Source organism: Melospiza georgiana, chromosome 3, assembly GCF_028018845.1.
Source record: "Melospiza georgiana isolate bMelGeo1 chromosome 3, bMelGeo1.pri, whole genome shotgun sequence".
In the NCBI taxonomy this organism is placed as follows: Eukaryota; Metazoa; Chordata; class Aves; order Passeriformes; family Passerellidae; genus Melospiza; species Melospiza georgiana.
In genome coordinates, this window is record NC_080432.1 from 80,536,980 (window position 1) to 80,558,363 (window position 21,384).

Here is a 21,384-nt window from a genome sequence, read left to right on the forward strand (position 1 = left end):
AGGAGATATTTACTTTTTGATATGTTCAAGCTGACAGTGTAACTGGAGTCCACAATCAATTCCTGATAGCTGCAAAGCCTTTTTAGTGACAGCCTGACAGAGTGCTGAAAAATTCCACAGGGCTGTGGAGAGATTTGTAACTAATAATTAACTTTAGTTGCCCCGCTGTTCTTAATACATCTCCTAAATGTCACACTCTCTAGACATTGATGTACAATGGCCCTTCTGGGCAACTCTGGCCTCGCTGACTCATGAGCAAGCTTTGAACAAGTAATTTCAGCAGAGGTGTTCTCACTCTTCTCTGGAAACAGGTGTTTCCACTTCATATTTTATTTGTTCAAATTTCACCAGTGCAAGAAACGCCTTTTCCAAGTACTGAAAGGAAAATCAGTCCAATAAGTTCTTCATATTGGTTTGAATACCCACACACAATCCTAAGTATTATAATTTCTCTAGTCTTGGGAAGGGGAGTTGTACACTTTGAAGATTCTTCTTTCTAAAGTCCTTTCTTTTTCCCCAGCATGTAACTGTGGAGGCAGAATGTGTGACAGCCAGACTGGAGAGTGCCTCGCAGACAGTCCTGAAGTTTCTACTGACACAGACTGCCCGACCATCAGTAAGAACATTATCATGAAAACACCAATAATTAATGCTGCTCTTGTATTTAGAAGCTTACAAATAGTAACTTAAGAGCTTGGTACTCCAGTGGGCTCAGGATTTTGATGGTGGTCCCACAGGGCACTTAAGTGTGTGAATATACACAATGTCCTGCTGATTGAGTACTTCAGCATGTTCTCACACACTTATCTGAGTACAGGCATATTTCCAACTCTGTTATGCAGACTACACACTCAGGTCCAAACTGCAGAGCATCAGGGAAGTATCACCAAAGCCACTTCCATAGACCTTGAGACACACTGCCTGAAAAATAATATTCTGGCCCTAAAAGCTGTCCTCACAACTTTAACTTTGACATCTTGCATATAATTTATGGTTTTCTAGTTGTGGTTTAACTCCATCAACAACACAGCCACACACTCCAACAGAAACAGGGAGAGAATCAGAAGGCTAAAAGCCAGAAAAATTGTGCACACACAAGCTACACACACTTTTGCAAACAAAGCAAAAAAATTAATTCATTCACTACTTCTCATGGGCAGGCAGGCATTCAGCCATCTGCAGGAGAGCCGGATCCCATCACTCATAATATTTACTTGGGAAGAAAAATGCTATCACTCCAAATGTCCCCCCTGCCTTCCTCCTTCTTTTCCCCACTGTATTTACTGAACATGATATCACACAGTCTGGAATATCCCTTTGGTCAGCTGGAGTCACCTGTCCTGGCTGTGTCTCCTCCCAGTTTCCAGCACATCCCTAGTCTCATCACCAGCATGGCAGTACAAAAAGCAGAAAGGGTCTTGGTTCTGTGTAAACCCTGCTCAGTAACAACAAAAACATCTCCACATTATCAACTCTGTGTTCAGCACAAATCCAAAACATGGCCCCATACTAGCCACTGAAATTAACTGTGCAGAAAATTACCCCAGTCAAAGCCAGTACAACATCTAATATAGATTGCTGCTGTTGACAACTTGGCATTTATCCATCAGTCAGTTCCTTGCCCACTATCTCCCATAACCTAATGATAGGAAGCCTGGGGAGTTTCCAGGAGTACTATGTTGTAGCTATTGGTAACCACAGGTATTTTTTAAATGTTTGTGTATTTATACCTGTATATAATGCAGAGTGTGTAGCACACATGCATTCCTGAACCAGCTCCCAAGAAGAGGGGTCATGTGCCTGAAGAGCAACCAGAAGGAAAACATTTCTGGGATCTACTAAAACATCAAGCAAAAGTATCTGTAGGAATCTGTGTTTCACATTCACCTAAGTCTCTTGCATTCAGTGTTGGCACCAGTGTCACTATAAACAAGGTGGCACTGCAATCATTCAGCAGGAACAAGGATATAATTCTGCCAAAGCACTTTCCAAGCACATTATCATATTATAACTTTTAGAAGTTGTCCTCGTAACCAAGTAGGTGGTCAAGAGCCCATGTGCTGGACATCCTTATTTCTCATACCACTAAGTTTTAAATATCAAGTTTGAGGTTCTGACAAAATGCAGTTGGTTTTGTTTGGCCTTCATCTGTTGTCCTTCAGGCCACAAACATGTAGCGCCTAGGGAATAGCCAGGAAATACCTCTCCCTCGCTCCCAACTTGTTACAGAATCCCTGTGTCAGCCTCTTTGAGCAGTCCCATCTGGTGCTGCTCAGCTACAAATGTCATAACTGTACTGTAGAAATAACCTTGGAAGTGGGAGGATGAAATTGAAAGAAAAGGGGTATCCACCAGCAAGCATCACTGACAAAGAGAGTGAACACCATGGGTCAAGAGCACTATTACATGAATTTTAGACACTTGCTGTAGCTGTCGCAAACACTACAGAAAAATTATGCTGTCTTATTTTCTTATCAGGCTGCGATAAATGCATTTGGGATTTGACAGATGACATCCGGTTGTCAGTTCTGACGATCGACGAAAGCAAATCCACTTTACTGAGCATTTCTACAGGTGTTGCAGCTCAAAGGCGTTTGAATGACCTGAACCTCACTACCACTCATCTCCAGGTACAAACATTGATGATTTTTCATTTTTTTCATGTAGTTTGAATCTCTGAATTTCCACTCCATTCCTGTAAATTTCAGTCTCTGCCCTCACTAGAGAAGGAGTTTGTTTTCAGATGCCCTGACTTTTTTTCTCACACACAGGAGGCAATATCCAAAAAGAAGAATCATGCTACGCTTTGGACCATCCAGGTTGATGATGCTGCAGATGAGATGAATGATCTTGTCAGAGAAGCAGAAACACTTGATGAACAGGTTTGTTTACAGCCTTCTGCCAAAGATCTGAGGGTTTGCACTTGTCGTATTCACCTGTTGGCATAAGAGGCAAGTACAGAATAGTCCCAGTTGGAAGAGACCTAAAATGATCATCTGGTCCAACTGTCTGAGCAATACAGGACCCACCAAAAGTTAAAGCATCTTATTAAGAGCGTTGTTCAAATGCCTCTTAAATCCTGACAGACTTGGGGCATCAATCGTCTTTCTAGGAAACCTGCCCCAGTGTTTGACTCCTCTTCATAAAAATACATTTCTTAACATCTACTCTGACACTTTAGGTTCACCAAACAAGAGTGGGTGTGCCCTGACAGCTGGAAGAACCTTCTATTTCTATTTCTATTTCTATTTTTTAAATTTCTACTTTAAATATGAATTAAAAGCATAAATGAATTATTGAGTCTTCTTTGCAGAAAAGGAAGGAGGTAAAAAGTGTGTTGAGTATGGTTGGAGGTTTGTCACCATTCACAAAAATCTTCCCCTCAGGATCTGAGTTCCCATCTATCCCCTACACAACGTGTTTGATCTGAGATAGACACATTGCCTTTCTCATTCACATTTTGATTTCTAAGTGAAGTAACCAACATTAAACTAATGCAGATTGATTTTGGGAGCATTTGTACTATATTTTTTTTAATTGCATGCTCTCTTAAATTTAAATTAGTCCCGATTGGACATTTCAAAATATGTTTCAAAACTCCCAGTTTAAAAGATTTTTCATGTACCCACTGAGATGGGAGCTTGATCAGCACTCAAGATATTTTTAATACAATTACAATCATAAATGTTGCATCCACATTCAGCTGCCAGGCTATAAAATTAAGTTTATCAGCTCTCATCTCCCACAACGCTTTCATTGCATCCTAGAAGAATACTATATATGCTATGATATATGTTAAGAGAAGAAATAGGGTTCAAAATTGCTTATCCTCTATTTTAAAAAGCGAATATTAAACATCTTTCTGTTGCTGCAACATAGGTATATTAGTAAAATACATCACTCCATGTTATTATCAAAGATAGCCACATCTGCCATATAACTAGATTATATTTCATGCTTATTGCAAAGTGCCAGACCTCATATTCCCTTTACCAATTCCTTCACAAGACAAATTAAAATTGCACCTTAAACGAAAACTCAAATATAGGAGCAGGCAGGGGGCAAAAAAATTATGTTCAGTTGTAAAACTCCATCTACTGAGTCTCCTGAGGCATTCAGTGGGGCTGGCTCATTTTGTTGCTGGGTATGGCATTTCCTGAGTAAGCAAATAGAATGAGGCAAAATGACACAAAGGAAAGGGGAAGAGAAAATTTAGGTTTGTGTGTTTTTAATCAACATTTATGTAGCAGAAAGGGCTAAGTAAATGTTGGTTAAAAATACACATAAGATTTATACAGACTATGCCTATGTTCAAGAGAGCTTCTATTAAACCAACTCACAGCCTCAGCTCCATACCTGTGAATATCTGTCTGAGCTGACATGCCTCAGTGTCCCTCTCTGTAGCTGGCGGGCAGACTGATTAAGGCATTTGGTTTTCTATGAATATTTAGTGAGTTTGGATAATAACATTTCATTTGCAGTACTATCTGGGGATTTCTTTCTTCATTCCTCAGTTTTACTGTCCCTGAGCAAATAAATTCAGCATTTCCTCTGGTCTTTTCTCCCTGGTTACTGCTAATGCTAGTTCCACATCAATACTTGTAGTTGCTTGTAGGGCAAGGAAATAATGACCCCAGACTCTGACAGTGGAAGACCACAATACTAACTCTGAATATATTGAGCTTTTGCTATTTTAGAGTACATTTATGGAAAATGGGTGCTAGGGCCTTAAGTGGGTTTTGCCGAGGCACCCAGCATTTTCTGTTCAGAGCATCTTATGTGCATGTCCCTACATCTAGGGGATGGGTTGCTGCAGATTCTGATCTAAAACACAAAGGCAGGGTGAATGGACCAACTGTAGACAAATCTTCCAGCTAAATATAGCTCCTGGAACTCCCAATCTGCATGGGATGAGCTTTGAGTAAAACAGCACATAGCTTGATCCTGAATATTTGGAAGATGGGAACCAGGAACATTTCTACTAACCCTTACCCTTATTTTATCGGTCTCATAACCCTTATAATTTGTTTTATCATTATGCTCATCCCTTTTAGTGGTGCTGCCCACCCTGGCCCTGCCTTCAAATGCCACCTGGGGCCTCCACAAACCCTGAGTAAGGGAACACAATACAGAGTGCAGCCCCCAACACAATGCAGTACAGGATCATGTCTGTGCTATTCAGAGTATTTTCAATCCTTGGGCTTTTCCTTTTCTTTAACAAGTTGCAGGGCTGGGGACCTCACTTGAGGGAGACACAGATCTAAAAAGAGTTGAGAGCTTGACACCTTTTGCCTCATTCTATTTGCTTACTCAGGAAATGCCATTCCCAGCAACAAAATGAGTCAGCCCCACTGAATGCCTCAGGAGACTCAGTAGATGGAGTTTTACAACTGAACATAATTTATGAAAGTTTTATTGCAGCAAACGATGGATAAATATGAGACAGGATTTAATCTCTCACTCTGCAATTCTGAAAACACTGACAAGACAGATCTTCACTTTGAACACCTTTAAATACTACTTTATATGATAAAAAGAACTTCCACATGCTCACCAGGAGAAAGCAAAATGTGTGTTTATACTGCTCATCCTCACATCTGAAAAGAAATCTAATGTTTACCTCTCATGGTTTATTCATAGGGAAATGAAGCATCCAGCAAAGGACGCCTGGTACAGAAGGAAACCACGGAGATCAACAGCCGTGCTTCCCAGCTTGTGCAGCAGCTCAATGATATAAGAGATAACATTGAAGGTAAACAGATTCATTCCTGGTTCATCTCAGTGTCAAGAATGCATTAATGAAACCTTCATGTATTAATGGATCAAGAATTTTTACTGTCCTATATATCAAAGGAAAATCTGATATATTGGACAATATGTAATTTATGGCAACAGTGAACACCCTCTCAAGCACAACTGCACTCAAAAAAGATTTCCTAGTCAGAGATAATCATCTTCATCTGGAATATCTGTGACATACCATTACCATCCTGAAATATAAAAATGAGATTGAACCAGCTGCAGCCTCTTCTTCAGTACCTGCAGAAAGCAATGAAATCAATGTACTCAAAAATATCCCTGTCCCCTGTACACCTGTGACATGAAAGCCTCCATCCTGCTGCAGAACAGATTTTCCCCAGTCTTCAGCAAAGCAAACTGTAGGCAAAAGCAGTCCATGGCACCAGAATAGAAATGCTGACTGGTAGCTGAGGTTAAACAGCCCTTTTCCAATTGAAAATATTTGATTAATAGACCTGATTAGTTCTATCTTGGCAGTTATTGCAAGCCATCTGGCAGCTTGTGTAAGGAAGAGTGGTTACATATCAACTGTTATCCCTGCTTATCCTTACCTCCACGGGTGCTCCATTAATTTCTCTCAGGAAACATGGTTAATATGTCCTATCACAAAAAAGAGCCAGGCTAAGACCATATAGTATGCTTTATTTGTACTGTCTTTTTACACCTCTGATGCTAAAAAAACATTAACTGTCTGGCCATCTATCACATTTTATTTCTACAATTTGTGAGTAAAAGTGTCAGCATGAGCCTCACTGCACGTCACTAACAATCATGGGTGGTGTCTGTAGATCATCCTTTTGTATGAATTGGTTTGGAACAGGACATAAGGGAGATATATATCTAATTTGGCACACAAATAGCACAATTGCATTAAGCTGTTATAGAAGAAAAAATGTTCATGGCTGTGAATAGAATGAAAACAGTTGGAAACAAGTAGGTGAAAATCATTTCCACCATGCTCAAAACTGTTCTTCTACAGAGGCACAACCCATGTGCACACACACACATGTGCCAGCATAAGGAAAAAGAAATCCATGGTCATCATCAGTTTCTGCTCAGTATGAGCCCTTAAATCTCCACTAATGAGCTCAGGGTCCAGAAAGAGCAGACATACAGACACTCTGCCAAAAAACCAGTAGTGCCACAATTAACCACCTATTTTTTATAAAAATCTTCCATAAGAATAATGCTGGTTTTGCCAACTTTGTTTACCCACAAAGCTAGTGACAAACGCTAGCCAAAGGCACACACGTCACAGGACATAGAAGAGGAGGTGATTGGTATTCAAGGCCAGGGAGTGAGAGGTGAGTAAACTTTGTAATGATTACACTGGGAATGGGTAAACTCAATTTCAGCTGCAAAACAATGTTTTTTGAACTGAGGCCAAAACCTTAAAATAGTATCTATCTCCAAACCAGCTAGGCCAGAAGCCATATGTTACCTCCTTAGGGTGCCTCAAACTTCTGCAGATGGAAAATGAGGTTACTTCAGTCTCCTTAGCATTGTTATAATCTTATACACAGCAGCACTTGAAAACCATGATCCCAGATGAAATCCCCAGCCTGCTACATGCCACAGAATCCAAAATAAAATTATTATCCCAGCCTATAAGAAATGTCAAGACAAATAATGCACACAACCCACGTCTGCTTAATCCCATCCTCTTCTGTTGAGACCTCCACATGTGACAGAACATGTGAATTATTTAAAGGTTTAATATTAAGATTGGATTAAACATAATGATTATCTACTATGGAGTTGAAGATAATTAAAACTTTGTTTTGCCATCAGTATCATAATTCAAAAAAGTAAAAGTAGTCCACAGTATTTATTTCTCTGTAGTCATACTGAATCGACCATCTGCTCCCTTTTCCCCCTAGAAATCAGCAGCAAGTCAAAATACTATGCAATCCAACAAGAGCTGAGCCCTGAAGAAATTGCCCAGAAGCGCAGCGCGGCTGAGGAGAAGCTGAAGGAGATCAAACGCCGAAAGCCTTTCACTAATCAGAGGCAACTTGCAGATGAGGAGGAAAAGGCAGCAGAGGAGTGTGAGTTTTAAGTCAGGTTTCCATTCAGCCACGTGCTGATGCTCAGCTGGCAGGTGTTGGGCAGCTCTGGGTGTACAGCTGAGCCCTGGGGAGGACCAGCAGGCACTCGGCAAGCACCAGCTGGAGATGCTGCTGCTCCCAAATTCCTGCCCCAAGTCCCTGCTGGTGCTTGGTGCCCCTCACAGCAGAATGGGGAGGAAAAGGTCTGTGTGTCTGTGTGTGCCCGTGCACTGCAGCACCTCAAAAACAGCTGCTCAGGAAGGTTCATGGCAGGGCTGGCATTGCTCATGTGAGCATCATCCCCCCTGCCAGCTCTGCTATGGGGGCAGCAAACACCAGCAGAGAGGGAAAAGCTGCTAACATGGGAAAAAGTGGCAGCCCAAATCTCACAGCTCAGTGAATATGAGTCAGAATATGAGGCATAAAGACTGTCTTCTCCAGAACAGGCTGCCTAGGTTTAACAATGAAAAGCAAATTAAAAGCAGGCAAAGACAGGCCTGGTTTCTTTTAATAAAATATATTTCAGAGGGGGAAGTAATAGGATTAAAATGAAATAGTGAAATGAGAGGGATCTTTCCTTCTCAAAAGAGAAAGGAAAATTAAAATCTAGGTATATAATCTTTCAAGTGAGCTTTACAAAATGTGTTTTACTGTCACCCGAGTAACAGCAAAGAAATTGCTGTACAGGTAAGTTCTGTCAGAAATGCAAGCTTTGGATTTATTGGCCTCCTATTTTTCTCCCAGTGCTACAGCAAATGGAAGCATTTCACGAGAAGCACAATGACACCAGATCCCTGGTAACTGATGTGCTGGAGCAGCTCAGCGAACAGGACGTGAAGCTGTCAGACCTGGAGGAGGCATTAGGCGAGGCGCTTGGCTATGTTACACAAACAGAGGATATAAACAGGGAAAACACAGCCAGGCTCCAAAGGCAGGAGGTACTGTGCACCACATTTATCATAAGTGTTGGCTGTGAACACTCCATCTCTGCCACTGCTTCAAACAGTAGATTGCACACAATTTAGATTCAGGAATCACCACAGCAAAAAAGAATTTCTTGGAGCACTCAGCAGGATAAGTTTGACTCTTCAGTTCTAAGAAACAGCTTGTAGAAGTGCAAGGCACTATTATCTATTTGTGGAGTGGCAATAAATGAGAAGCTTTGGCAGGTCATGCCTCATCAGACCAAGGAAGAGATGGATATTTATGCCTAGACTAGAAAGGCATGTTACAGTAAAACTCAAGCAGCTTGAAATTTCAGGTAGCATGGCTGCTACAAATATTGTGTCCTGACTTATAATGTGGGTGGGCCTCATGTTCACAAAATTCTGTTCTAAGAAAACAATTACTTATAAAGACTCTGCACTGCATTTGTGCCCTGGACTGAGTGCATCCATGCTGTCTGATCCAAACTTCCTCTGAACCACTTTAAACAAAATATATCCCCACTTTTTCAGGAGGAGTTGACAGTTGCCCTTGAATCTTCAAGCCCAAATCCATTGTCTAACTGCTCCACAATAGGTACCTTGAAATTGGGTTTCCTACTTGCTAGGTGAACTTGCTAGCTTAGCCATATGGCTACAACAGTTTTCCCCTGTGTCCTGTCCAAATTAACAGTTTCAGGGTTTTGAACAAAGTAGAGCTTCAACTCAGGAAGACAGCTCAGAGGTGACCTGTCCCCTTCTCTTCAGAGCAGTTCTGTGATTCTTTCCCTGTTTTCATAAATTTCATTTAAGGAATTCAAAACCATAATATCCCACCTAAAACTTTACATTTATTTTTTCAGCAAGAAAAAAAAAATTACAAAAAGAACAATTTGGGGCCATTCAAATCAAACTGTTTTCATTTCAAAGGCTGAAATTGTTTGTGTTCTGGAGAAGAGGGCATTAGTGAGCAATTTTGTGATTTGAAGAAGGATCCTACAAATTCAGGCCAACCTCTGTGTTTCATAGCATCAGTGGCAGAGTTTGACTTCTTGAAATTTGCAGTGCTAGAAGTTCATGCTGATATGGAAGGCGTAAAAATTCAATAGAGAAATCAGGAGTGCTCTTCTAGTGAATCCTTTCACAAGAGATTGAGATGCTTAAGTACAAAACCTCTTCTGTTCCTCCATTGTTCCATAATTACAGTGCCAAGCTGCAGCTTGTCTCGCAGTTATGAAGTAAAGCCTGAAGGGTGTAGATGTATTTGTTCACTGTTCTTCACCATTTGGATCTCCATTATTCCTCACAATGAAGGCAGATGCTGTACAAAAGAGATTGTTCACACTGGCTTTACTACTGACAAGGATAAGAGATCTCTGTACTGTAGATTTAAAAAAAAAACTCCAGAAAAATTTAGTCTCCAGATGACTATGAAAAATCCATGCCAATTTGTCTCTGCTGTGCACTGAATAGTGCTTCATTCCAATAGCTTCTTAGGCTGTAACATAAAATGAAATTAATATTTTTTTTCAAATCATCCAACATTTTTTTCACAAAACAAACAAACAAAAAGTAATTCACATCATAATATGTAGCAATTAGACCTGTCTTGGAAAATCAGACTTCTGATATGTCTAAAATCTATTTAGCTCACCACTACCTTTGAATTAACTCCAGCACATTTAACAAAAATGATTAGCACACATCAAAGCACAAATGGTATTGGACACAGTTTATGTTTTGAGCTTTCTTTTTAGAAACAACATGAGAAGACAAAAGAGCAAATGGATGAAGTGAACAGCATTCTGCTCAGTGCCACAACTATTTTGGAAGAACCACAGAAGGTCAATTCTGAGTTAAGTGAAGTAATAAAGGTAAGTGCTGGTTTAAATGATACATCCAGATTTTTCGAAGTCACGTTTAGATCACTAATGGAAAAGCTCTCCTGCTTCATACTGCTTCAGTGAAACACTGGTTAATATTCCCTGAAAAAGTAGATGGTTTTCTTCAATGAAAAGCTCTGTTATTACAATTTACTGTAAAAAAAAATAATTCTAATATAAGGACACATTACTGTAGGCAAAGCATAATGAAAGATTATGATGTAGAGTTCTCAATTATTTCATTCATAGGCAGCTGCCTAAAGATGTTCTGGTAAAATATTGCATAATATGCTAAATTCCTTTTCTTGAGCATGGAGGAACACTAAAGATCCAGATACCAGAATTAGAACAACGCACTCTGTCAAACATATAAAACCAGATTGTTGTATAGAAATCCTTTTCTGGAGCCTTAGACTACTATTCAGTGTTTTAAATCAGACGTGGTGCTGAAGGAAATGTGTAGACATTTTTGGCGTTTGGCTTTTCTAAGAGAAAATAAAGAAAATAAAACTAGGAATTTGCTAAGTAAAATATTTACCAAAACTTCTTTCTTTCTTCATGACTTACATTAAAATTTTGAAATAGCTGAAGAAAAAATAAAATCTTCCACAAGCATTCATTTTGGTCATAGTTACCCACTTCTTGACACAAAAGCATTTATCAAAATTAATTAATTTTTCTTTGAAAAAATAATTTGAGAAAACAGAAAGACAACTTACTTTGCAATCATCCCTGTGTTGAAGAAGTACATTGGAGTTTTCCTCTGGTGTTGTTTTGTCCAAAACAAATTGCTGCAGTTTATCATTTTGGGTTCCCCATTGAGGATGTTCACACTGCAGGGAAGGAAGTAAAAACATTATACATTGTCCATCCTCATCAGCAACAAGTATTTTCATATTTCACCCATTCACCTTTTTTCCCTCTCTCAGTTTCATTCTTTTTCATGTATTTTGTATTTACAATCACATGTTGCCACATTTTTAATATTCAAATACATCAGCAAGCTTGTGTACTGGAGAGAAGGTGAATCTGGTCTTTCCACAAGTACTTCATAAAAGGAAGAAACATGGCTAAGGCAAAGGGATTCCACTTCTCTTTGCCTATACATACATAGGTAGCATTTAGGTGGACTGATTTGCAAATTAGACTAATCCAAGATGTCTTAGCATGAGGAATGTCTCTGTGCAAGAAGCCAGAAAGGGGACTTCACTCTAAAAGACTTGTCATTGGCACAATTCTGGAGCAAATGTACAAGACATTTGTAGTAAGACATATAGTAAGACATATAGTAAGACTTTTACCACTTTTCTTTTTTATTTAATGCATCTCTCTCCAATGTCTTCCTAAGGGATTTCTGGAATTTTTGTTGATTTTTATCTTCCTGCATTTGTCTCCATACTTGCACTCACCATTAGATCTTTCCCTTTTTTCTTTTAAAGATGTAAAATAAAACAACTATACCAGAAAAAAAGGAACATTGTAATAACATAAAGGGTGAAAAAACCCATAATAATTAAAATGCAGACTTGATTTTTACAGCTTTCATCTTCTTTCCTCCCTTCCCCGTTTTGTTCAGAATGCATCAGGGTTCTACGCAGAAATAGATGGAGCAAAAAAGGAACTGCAAGAAAAAATAGCCAACCTGTCCCTGTTTGATGATGAACTGGTAGAGAAGGCTATGCATCATGCACAAAACCTAAGAAGACTTGCTGATGAGCTGGATGGGTAAAATTTAACTTCAGCAGATTCTGTTCATACAAGTGCCACTTTCTGAACAGCTGAAGAGACAAGCAGAAGCACAGTGATAATGAACAGGCACTAAACAAATCAGTGTTAAGTCTTGTGTGGAAGGACTTGTCATGGTCCACAGAGAACAGCTGAAGTTGAACTAGGCAAAATCTATGGAATTTTTTAAAGAACAAGGATATATCTTGCATGACATTCTCTCTAGTCTAAATGGGCATGTTCTCCTCTTCCTATAGCAAAATAAGAAAGGTGGATTAGTGAAAAATAGAATAATACAAGCAAGATTAAATGGGGTCTGCAGAAACTGCTCATGCCAGTAAGTTCATTTACATTAAAAAGATGCTTAGCGTTACAGGGTACAAAATGAGCTTTGAGATAATTTTATTCCAAGAACAGTTTTACAGATGGAGCAGTTCTGATGCTTAGTAGGTTCTGCCCCAATGAAACTGGCTCACAACAATATCAAAAACTTATGTCATTATATTTTGCTGGAAGATACTAAATGCATCAACATTGCACCAATTTACTAAAAAATCACTTATAGGTAAATTTAATTTTTTTTTTTTTGCAATTGGGACTATCCATGAAAAAAATCACTGCTGTAAATGAATTCTTAAATAAAATATGTCACCAAATTCTACCTTAAGTAATATCATAGGCATATGCTTTTGGAAGATAAGCTTACAACTACTCTTCAAGTATATTATCTAAATACCAGTTGTTTCTTAATATTCGTATGCCCTAGATAGGAGATTAAAATAGAGAAAGAAACCACCAGATGGTCTTCTTTTATGCAATTGTATAAAGCTGACATCTGAAACTGTTCTATAATATCACACAAACTACAGAAACATAAAAACCAAACAATATGTTCAGTCTGAGATCAGCTAACTGAGGACAGCAGACTAACCAGAAAAAAATACCCCACATAGCTACCCTTCCTCCCTTACCAAAATAATTTAAAAATTATTAACAAGTCCAACACATTAGGAATTTCACAAAAAGCAAACAAAAATAATTACAAAATACCCATATGGAATAATGCTGACTCCATTGTTTGTTGAGAAGATTGTCCTGCAGTGAAACTTTAATCCTTTAAAACATTTAGCCTGTCTTCAAAACATCTTGGTTTTATAGGTTTGCTTTATTAGCCTGTTAGGCTTTTATTTGATAGAGTTTATTGTTTTGCCTTAAGGGACTTTAGCAGAAAATTCTTTAAATAATGCTGAATCTGGAAATTTAATAATCTCTCGGTGTGCAAACACTTTGAAGTGAATGCACACATGTGCAAATACATCTATATTTAGAATCTATTTCTAAAATATTCTTTGAAATCTGCTTATCACCAGAACATAAAAAAATAATATCTATTCAAAATTGTTAACAGATTAATGTTGAGTCCTGAATTATCTTCTGTTTGGAATCTCCCCTGAAGATCAGTTATCACCTAATACGCAGATCAAAACCATGACATGAAAGGTTTCTTTCAGTCTAACTTCCTGCAAATTCTCATGGCTAGGGGTAGTTCTTCATCTGATTCTCCCCCTTTTCCCACTTACCTTTGGAATATATAGACAGGACAGTGACACAGCTATCCTGGTCACTGGAACACATAGGTCTTTCCATTCATGGATAGGAATTATTCCTGAAGAAGGATTACTGATAGACCTGTTATTCTGTTAATTTATGGGATATCTAATCTAGAAAAAAAAAAAAAAAAAAAAAAAGTAAAAGCTGAGTAGTCATTTGTTGCTGCTCACATAAATGTTAAGGACAAAATTCTCAGAGTTAAGTGGCAGGGAAGACTCTTCTATCCACACAGTTTTCGCCTGCTTCAGATTGGTCAGACCCAACAAAGAGAATACCAGTTAGGCCAAGCACATTTATGTGTGTGATTATGTAGTCAGAAACTACTTTGATTCAGTTTGGTTTCTTTCACCTTTTGCTCTCTTTTTAACAGGAATTTGTATGGTGTTGATTCAAATGGTTTGGTACAAAGGGCAATCAATGCTTCAAATGTGTATGAAAACATTGCTGGTTATATTGAAGAAGCCAATGAAGTTGCATTGTTGGCACTGAACACAACAAACCGGGTCAAGGATGTAAGTAATTTTCATACCAGTTTTTACTTTACAATGTTTCAGAGACTCCAGGCACCTAAGTATAAAGAAAAAACAATTTATCTTAACTGGCAGTATTGAACTTCTCACTGCACAATTTTTTCCTTTATTATTTCCTGAATTAAATCCCATGTAGTTAATTATTCTTCCAGTCTGAAGTCCCCTGGTATTTAAAAGACACAAGAGGATCTTCTGTCCCTGTCCCATAGGGTGATGCTGCTCTGTGTTGTCACTCACACTGAGACATTTCTGTGAAATTACAGACAACTTCCTGCTCCTGCAGGAACCTGAGCTGGCATTTAGTGCTGGAGTCCTCCTGCTTCACTCAGTGCCATGTGGCAGGAAATGTGGTCAAGACATCACTGCACCTCGTAGAAAATCAGGCTGAAATGGGACAAAGCCCACTCATGCACTCAGTGTAAGGAGTAGGTTGCTAAATTTTTCTCTGGTCTTTCTATTCAAAAATACTTTCTACAACTACAAACATATTTTTGTATGCCTGTAGTTACCAACCCGTATACATGTTATTTACCAGCAATTTATTAGTAGGGTAGTGAGAGGATTTGGGTAGATTGAAGGGGTCTGCACCCCAGAGCGCTGAGGAATTTCAAGTCCAGCCCTCTGTTTCCAGCATACTGCTACAGACTGCAAGGCAGCTCCCCATGAAGTGAAAGCATTAATCACCTATCTGAGATGACAGTAGAAATGAACAGTCACAGAGCCTAAATAACATGCAGCATTTAGTCACATGGACTAAACTGGAGCTGATAAATTACCAAGATTTTCTCCATCTTTGTTACTCAATACTGTTGTTTAGAAAACCATACATTACTCTAAACTTTCTTGAAACAGAAAACTTTGCTTTTCAGACTTTTTCTCCAATCCAACTGCCAATCTTAAATGTTAACAAAGCAAAGAAACTCAGTGACTTTGCAGTTGCATTTATATGCAGGTAAAATATTGTCCACAATTAATCACAATAAAGTGGAATATTTGATAAGGATTATTCTGACTTTCTTTTTTGGAACATGCTCATAGGCTGCAGTTGGAATTGATACTCAGGTCATTTACCATAAAGGTAAAAGTGAAGAACTTCTCATCCGAGCCATGCAGCTACAACGGACAGCACATGACAGTAAATATACATCCTTTCTACTTTCCCAATCTGCTTATAGCCATTAAAATAAATTTCAGAAGCACATCACTAAGCAGAATTACTGCTGCAACAGAATAGGTTATTGATTGAATTTACCCCACAAAGTACTTGAAATGGCCTTGGGCACAGTTTGAGTAGCTCATGTTTTCTCATCCTACTAGACACTGATAGTTTATTTCATTCATGAAAAGTCCATTTCAGATACAACTACCATTTTAAATGTGACCCTGCAAACTGTTGTTCACTGGTAAATATACTCAATTAAGTAGTTTAATTAAAATCAAATCACAGCAGCTTAAATGTTCAGAAAGCTGGATTTCACCAGTGGAGGGTAATAATAAATGTTAAAGTAGTTTGGCCTTTCTTCACTGTAAATGAAAGAAATATCTAGAATTACAGAATTACTTTTTAAAATTTTGAGGACAATTTGAGACTACTCCTGTGTACCAGTTGCAGCTATTCTCAGCACTTCTGGTAAAGCAAGGACAAAGAGTACTGACTGCAACACAGCTCTCCAGGATTTTGGAAGACACCCTGTGGCAAGCAGGGGTGCTGCAGGGCTGGTTTTCCCTTTAGATTATGTAAAGTCAGGAGTGCAAGTATGTCATAAATTAAAAGAGGCCATGCTATACTGTCCATGGCATAGTAAATGCCTAAGGACATACCTCCCAGGATTGAATTTACCTTTTCAGACACCACTTGGAGGCCCCTCAGCTGTACCTCCCTTCTGTCCCCACAGGCAGCGGTTACACCATTGCAGACACCAGCTGGCAAGTCAATGGCACTTTTGCCAGAATGAACGCCCTGCGGAGCCAGCTGATGAGAGCCATCGCAAAAATGCAGTCAGCAGAGACAGGTTGGAAGAGGAACTTCATCTCTGCGATGTCTTATCTTCATACATTCATCCCTGTGATGCTTTATCTTCATACATTCAAGAGCAAATTTTTATCTTCAAACGTGGATGTGAAGTTGCTACTAAGAGTTCGGCACTGTGGGCACTTAAAAGAGTTTGGCTGAAACTACTAGACCTCGATATCAAATATCCAGCCTTAACACTTTCATAATGACATTAAATGCTTTGTCACTGAAATTATTACCATTCTACTTGTGCTGGTCCTGGCTGTAGTAGAGTTAATTTTCTTCACAGTGGCTAGCATGGGGCTGTGTTTTGGATTTTTGTTGAACACAGAGTTGATATTACAGAGGTGTTTTTGTTGCTACTGAGCAGGGCTTACACAGAGCCAAAGCCTTTTCTGCTTTTGATGCTGGTGAGGGATGCATGGGAGGCTAAGAAGGAGCACAGCCAGGACATCTGACCCCAACTGACCAAAAGAATATTCCATTCAATACGGCATCATGCTCAGTGTATATAAACAGAAGGGAAGAAGAGAAAAGGGAAGGGGAAGACAGAGAGTGGGAAGGCATGGGACACACAACACACTTGAATATTTGAACGAGCTCATTTCCTATCCTTCCCTATTTGTTCTGTAGAGGAGACCAGAGAGCGTTTGGAGCAAGCTCAGCTGAAGACTGCAGAGGCTGTAAGTGCCACCACGACTGTGACACAGGCTACCACCCCCATGGATGAGAACGTCAGGCTGTGGTCCCAAAACCTGCAAGACTTCCAGCACAATTCACAGGCATATGACAGTGCTGTGCATTCAGCTGGGGATGCAGGTAGGGTGAGCTGAAGTTTGCCATTCCTCAGTATTAAAAAATCAGGAAATCACTGCAATAACATGTTGTATGAATTGTTTATGTTGCATATTCATAGCGTACAATCTTCTAGCATTTTGTCGCCATGAAAATTTTCACAAATTAGCAGTTGTCTAGGTCTTGGCTATATTTTAAGAAGGCTGGATCCTCAGGGACTTCCAAAAATTATTTAAACACTTAAGTGCTGAAGACTTGCTGAATTTTAGTTCATTTTTATCAGGGTACCAAGGTCACACTGAATGGTAAACAGCTTGTTTAAACACTTCTTCCTATTATGGTTGGTGAATTAGGGTTTTTTATTTGTTTGCTTTTTAACATTGAGAAGCATTTGAAAACAGAGCCCTTTTGTCTTCAGGAGTACAAACATGGAGAAGAAATGGTCCCTCACTTGATGAGCTTGTAGTCTAAACAAAGGGGTCAAAGAGGATAAAAGAGGAAATAAAATATTTAAGCAGGGTGATTTCTGGAGAAGCTTGTAAACATCACATTAATTCCACTTTTATTATTGGAAACACTGGAAAACTTAATATGAAAAAAATTAAGGGAACTAAAAAGACAAAAGAAAAGCTAAGGCAGACAACAAAATTAAAATGAAGATGATAGGCAAGAGTAGAAAAAGAGATGTGAAAATGAAGCTGAAATGAAGTGACTGCAGAAAGAAGGAAAAGAATAATTGGGGAAGAAAATATACAATCTAGAAATTAAAATATTTTTAATAAAAAATTGATTACAGCACCACTATTTATTGCTCCATGTATTCCTGACTCTGCTCAGGAGGCTCACTAATCCTAAGATATTTATGGCTAGGGTGCTTGGAAGTCCAGAACAAGTCATTTCCTTCACACTTTTGGTGATACCATCACCTGCAAACTTGTTCAGTGATGTCTTTCCTCCTAAAAGTGCCCCAGAGAAATTCCATAACCTCATTGACTCTGACTCCAGACAGTCTGAATCTCAGCTCTACTGCCCTAAATCCTTTCTCCTTCTGTCAGGAAGTTTGCAACTCAAGTGTCATTTTACTGCAAATAGTGTTATGAATATCAAACTCAACATTGTTTCTAGTGTTCCAAAGTCACAGTCTTCCCTCTCAGCTGGGGAATCCCAAGAGTCATTATTTTCAGAATTCCCTGATCCATAAGACCCTTACCCCTAGTATTTTTGGTTAAGTGAGTGCTACCAAGAACTGGTATAGAAGTGATTCCCTTTACAAGAAGAAATTCAGTGCTATTCAATATCCCAATTTCTGGCTCCAGAACTGGAGGAAACTCAGATTTCTCTGAGCTTTTCATCAAAAGGAAACAGTGAACCTGTCCCTCTGGGAATGAGTAAGCTCACTGCTAGTCACTGCACAGAGCTCCACAAGAGTGTAGTTAATATAACAGCACTTGTATTGGATTGCATTCCTGTAAAATGTTTTTGATCACCATAGAGCAGTTTAGGCTATGAGCTCTAATTACCATGTAAAATCATGCAAATGTGGATATGATTGGCCTCCCAGGAGGGAATGGTACGATGAAAAATTTCCAAGAGAAACAGTGTGCTGTAGCTTACAAATGAGGCTGTTTTTATTCACCTTTACACTTGATTTACATTTAACATTTTCCCTTCCCAGCTTAGTGGGTAGAGCAGCAACACAGTCTGCATTTGGCTCTTCATGCTCAAAATGCCAGCAGACATACAGGATTCAAAAAAATCTGCTCATACTAGCTCTTGTACTGGAGGAAATATTTCCAGCATCATTTGAGGGGCTCTGTAAGAGTGAACAGAGTTAAAATGGCCAGCTCTCCCTTGGTTATGTTCCCAAAAAGGAACAAGAACAGCTCCTAGGTGACGTGCTGAGAAAAAAATGTCTTCTCTGTGATGATGGGTTTGCAGGTCAGGAGTCACCTTGAAAATATTTGCTCCTATCTGAGCTCCTGGAGGGCCTGCTGACCACAAACTAACTGTTGTAGAGATGCCAATATCCAAACTACAGCAAAGTGTGCCCCAGTACATTTGTGGAGGAAGCTTTCCCATGGCATTTTTGCTCTGAAGGCATTTGATTAGTTTGTTTAAAGCTAGGATGAGGTGTTTTTGCCAGAAAGATCAGTTGGAAATAGCTGAGAAGAGAGATCAGTGCCACACAGGAGGCTGGCAAAGGTAGAGCTCCAGACAGATGTGATTGTGATTCACAGCCCAGGAAGACAGATGCAGACATGGCAAGCATGGTGGAGTGTTCCCAGATCAGCTGTGTATTCTGCCAGGAGAGGTTGATCTGACTGGAGGAATGTCCATCCAAGTCCAAAGGAAAGTCACAACAAATGTTCAGACAGGTGCCTGGAACACCAAAACACCTGATCTTGATGCCAATATCAGTACCAGAGCAGCTGAAGCCTCTAAGCTGGCATGTCTGCACTGCCCTTGAATAAAGCTTTCACTTGGTGTTTGGAAGGATGAGAGCATATCTTGGCTGTGCAGTTTGTCTGAGAACAGTCCATCTCGCCATTGTGCAGGGAACTGGTGGCCTTCAGCAGAGAGGCTGGCAGACAGTTTGGGAAGGAAAAAGTAAAAGGGGAAAATGTCTGGAAGTTTGCAGTCAGGGTATTTCCTCCTTGACAATTTCCCTTCTATTCTTTTTTATATTTTATCACTGCGTAAGACTAGTTTTCTTTTCCACTCTCACCTTCATCTCAAAGACAAAAATCAAAATCAATATTCTTCTGTATCGAAGAATGTCATTATAAAGACCAAGAGGAAGAGATTTGTACTGAGATTTCACAATAGTTCTAGTAGTTACAGATGTTGGTTTTGTGTTTTCATGTTATAGCAGCATTTCAAGTTTAATACATCAAATTTCAAACAGAAAAGCCATGTTTTAAGACAATGAATCAAATACAATTCCAAGTGAGTTACAGATTATTAAAAACAAGAAAGTAGCTGCAATTTGCTAAATCATTTTCTAAGATTGCATTATTTTTGCCTTAGAAATGGAAAAAGGTAAAAAAAACCTTCCTGTAAGTTGATTTGGGTTTTGTTGGGGTTTTTTAAATAGAAAATTTAACAAATTTTGGGATCACCAAAATTTACTGTAATTCTTTGAGGATTCATTACAGTCATGATATTTTAAAGTACAGTTCTTTATATAAAACAGCTGATTACTAAGTCCTACTACATAAGCCCTTTCAGGACTAAATGGAAAAAAATTGAGGGCCCAAAGTTCTACATGGCCCACTCCTAGACTGAACTTGGAGAGTAAAACACAAATGAAAACAGCCAAGCAGAGACAGGACAGGACTGACAAATACAGATTTTTCACTCTATCTGAAAACAAGCAGACTTGTAGGACTCCATGGTGTATTCTCATAGTCTGGGTTGAGATGAACGAGGCTGAGGCTTATTCAATGCAGACTGGAAGCAGAGAAAAGTGATTGGAGTCTGCTCCTCCTCCCTTGCTTTTTATACAGTCTCCTATATCTGGTGATGAGCCCCTTTGCCTGCCTCTCTGCAGTCTTCATCCAGAAATATTCAAAGCCAGGTTGGGTGGGCTCTCAGCAATGTGATCCAGTGCAAGGTATCCCTGCCCACAGCAGGGGAGTTGGAAATAGGGGATCTTTAAGGTCCCTTCTGACACAAACCCTTCTATGAGGCTCAGATGAAGGTAAAAATATGACAAGAAGAACACAAGAGCAGGTGGATCTAAGTTGGCAACCCCTAAAATATAACTTTAAACCCTACAAATCTGGTCTTAACCTTTACAGTGAATCCATGTCATTAAAATTAACTCTGAATGCTGGATTTTTCTTATATGCACGTAGCTCGCAGCCAAAATCGCATTTCATTATACTCAGCTTCTTGTACCTACATTTAATTAAAGATGAAAAATGATGTGATGTGTAAATATCCTTCAAAGGGCAGCATGTCATTGGAGTCTGATGTGATAAAATTGGATTATAATTAAGGGTAGTTATTTTTCCTTCTTGATAATTTTTCTGCTTATCTTCCTGGGAAAGGACT

The 21,384-nt window shown here is 39.1% G+C and overlaps 1 protein-coding gene across 1 annotated transcript in view; it reads left to right on the forward strand.

Annotated features, from left to right (window-relative positions):
* The window catches only part of LAMA4 (laminin subunit alpha 4), a 98,015-nt gene that overhangs the window by 43,469 nt on the left and 33,162 nt on the right, over positions 1 to 21,384 (forward strand). The window contains exons 6-17 of the mRNA XM_058020810.1: positions 521 to 616; positions 2,479 to 2,630; positions 2,772 to 2,882; positions 5,641 to 5,752; positions 7,680 to 7,847; positions 8,592 to 8,785; positions 10,528 to 10,644; positions 12,230 to 12,378; positions 14,360 to 14,501; positions 15,558 to 15,654; positions 16,415 to 16,531; positions 17,167 to 17,352. Coding sequence (XP_057876793.1) covers positions 521 to 616; positions 2,479 to 2,630; positions 2,772 to 2,882; positions 5,641 to 5,752; positions 7,680 to 7,847; positions 8,592 to 8,785; positions 10,528 to 10,644; positions 12,230 to 12,378; positions 14,360 to 14,501; positions 15,558 to 15,654; positions 16,415 to 16,531; positions 17,167 to 17,352 — 1,641 coding nt within the window. The remainder of the gene's footprint in view (positions 1 to 520; positions 617 to 2,478; positions 2,631 to 2,771; positions 2,883 to 5,640; positions 5,753 to 7,679; positions 7,848 to 8,591; positions 8,786 to 10,527; positions 10,645 to 12,229; positions 12,379 to 14,359; positions 14,502 to 15,557; positions 15,655 to 16,414; positions 16,532 to 17,166; positions 17,353 to 21,384) is intronic.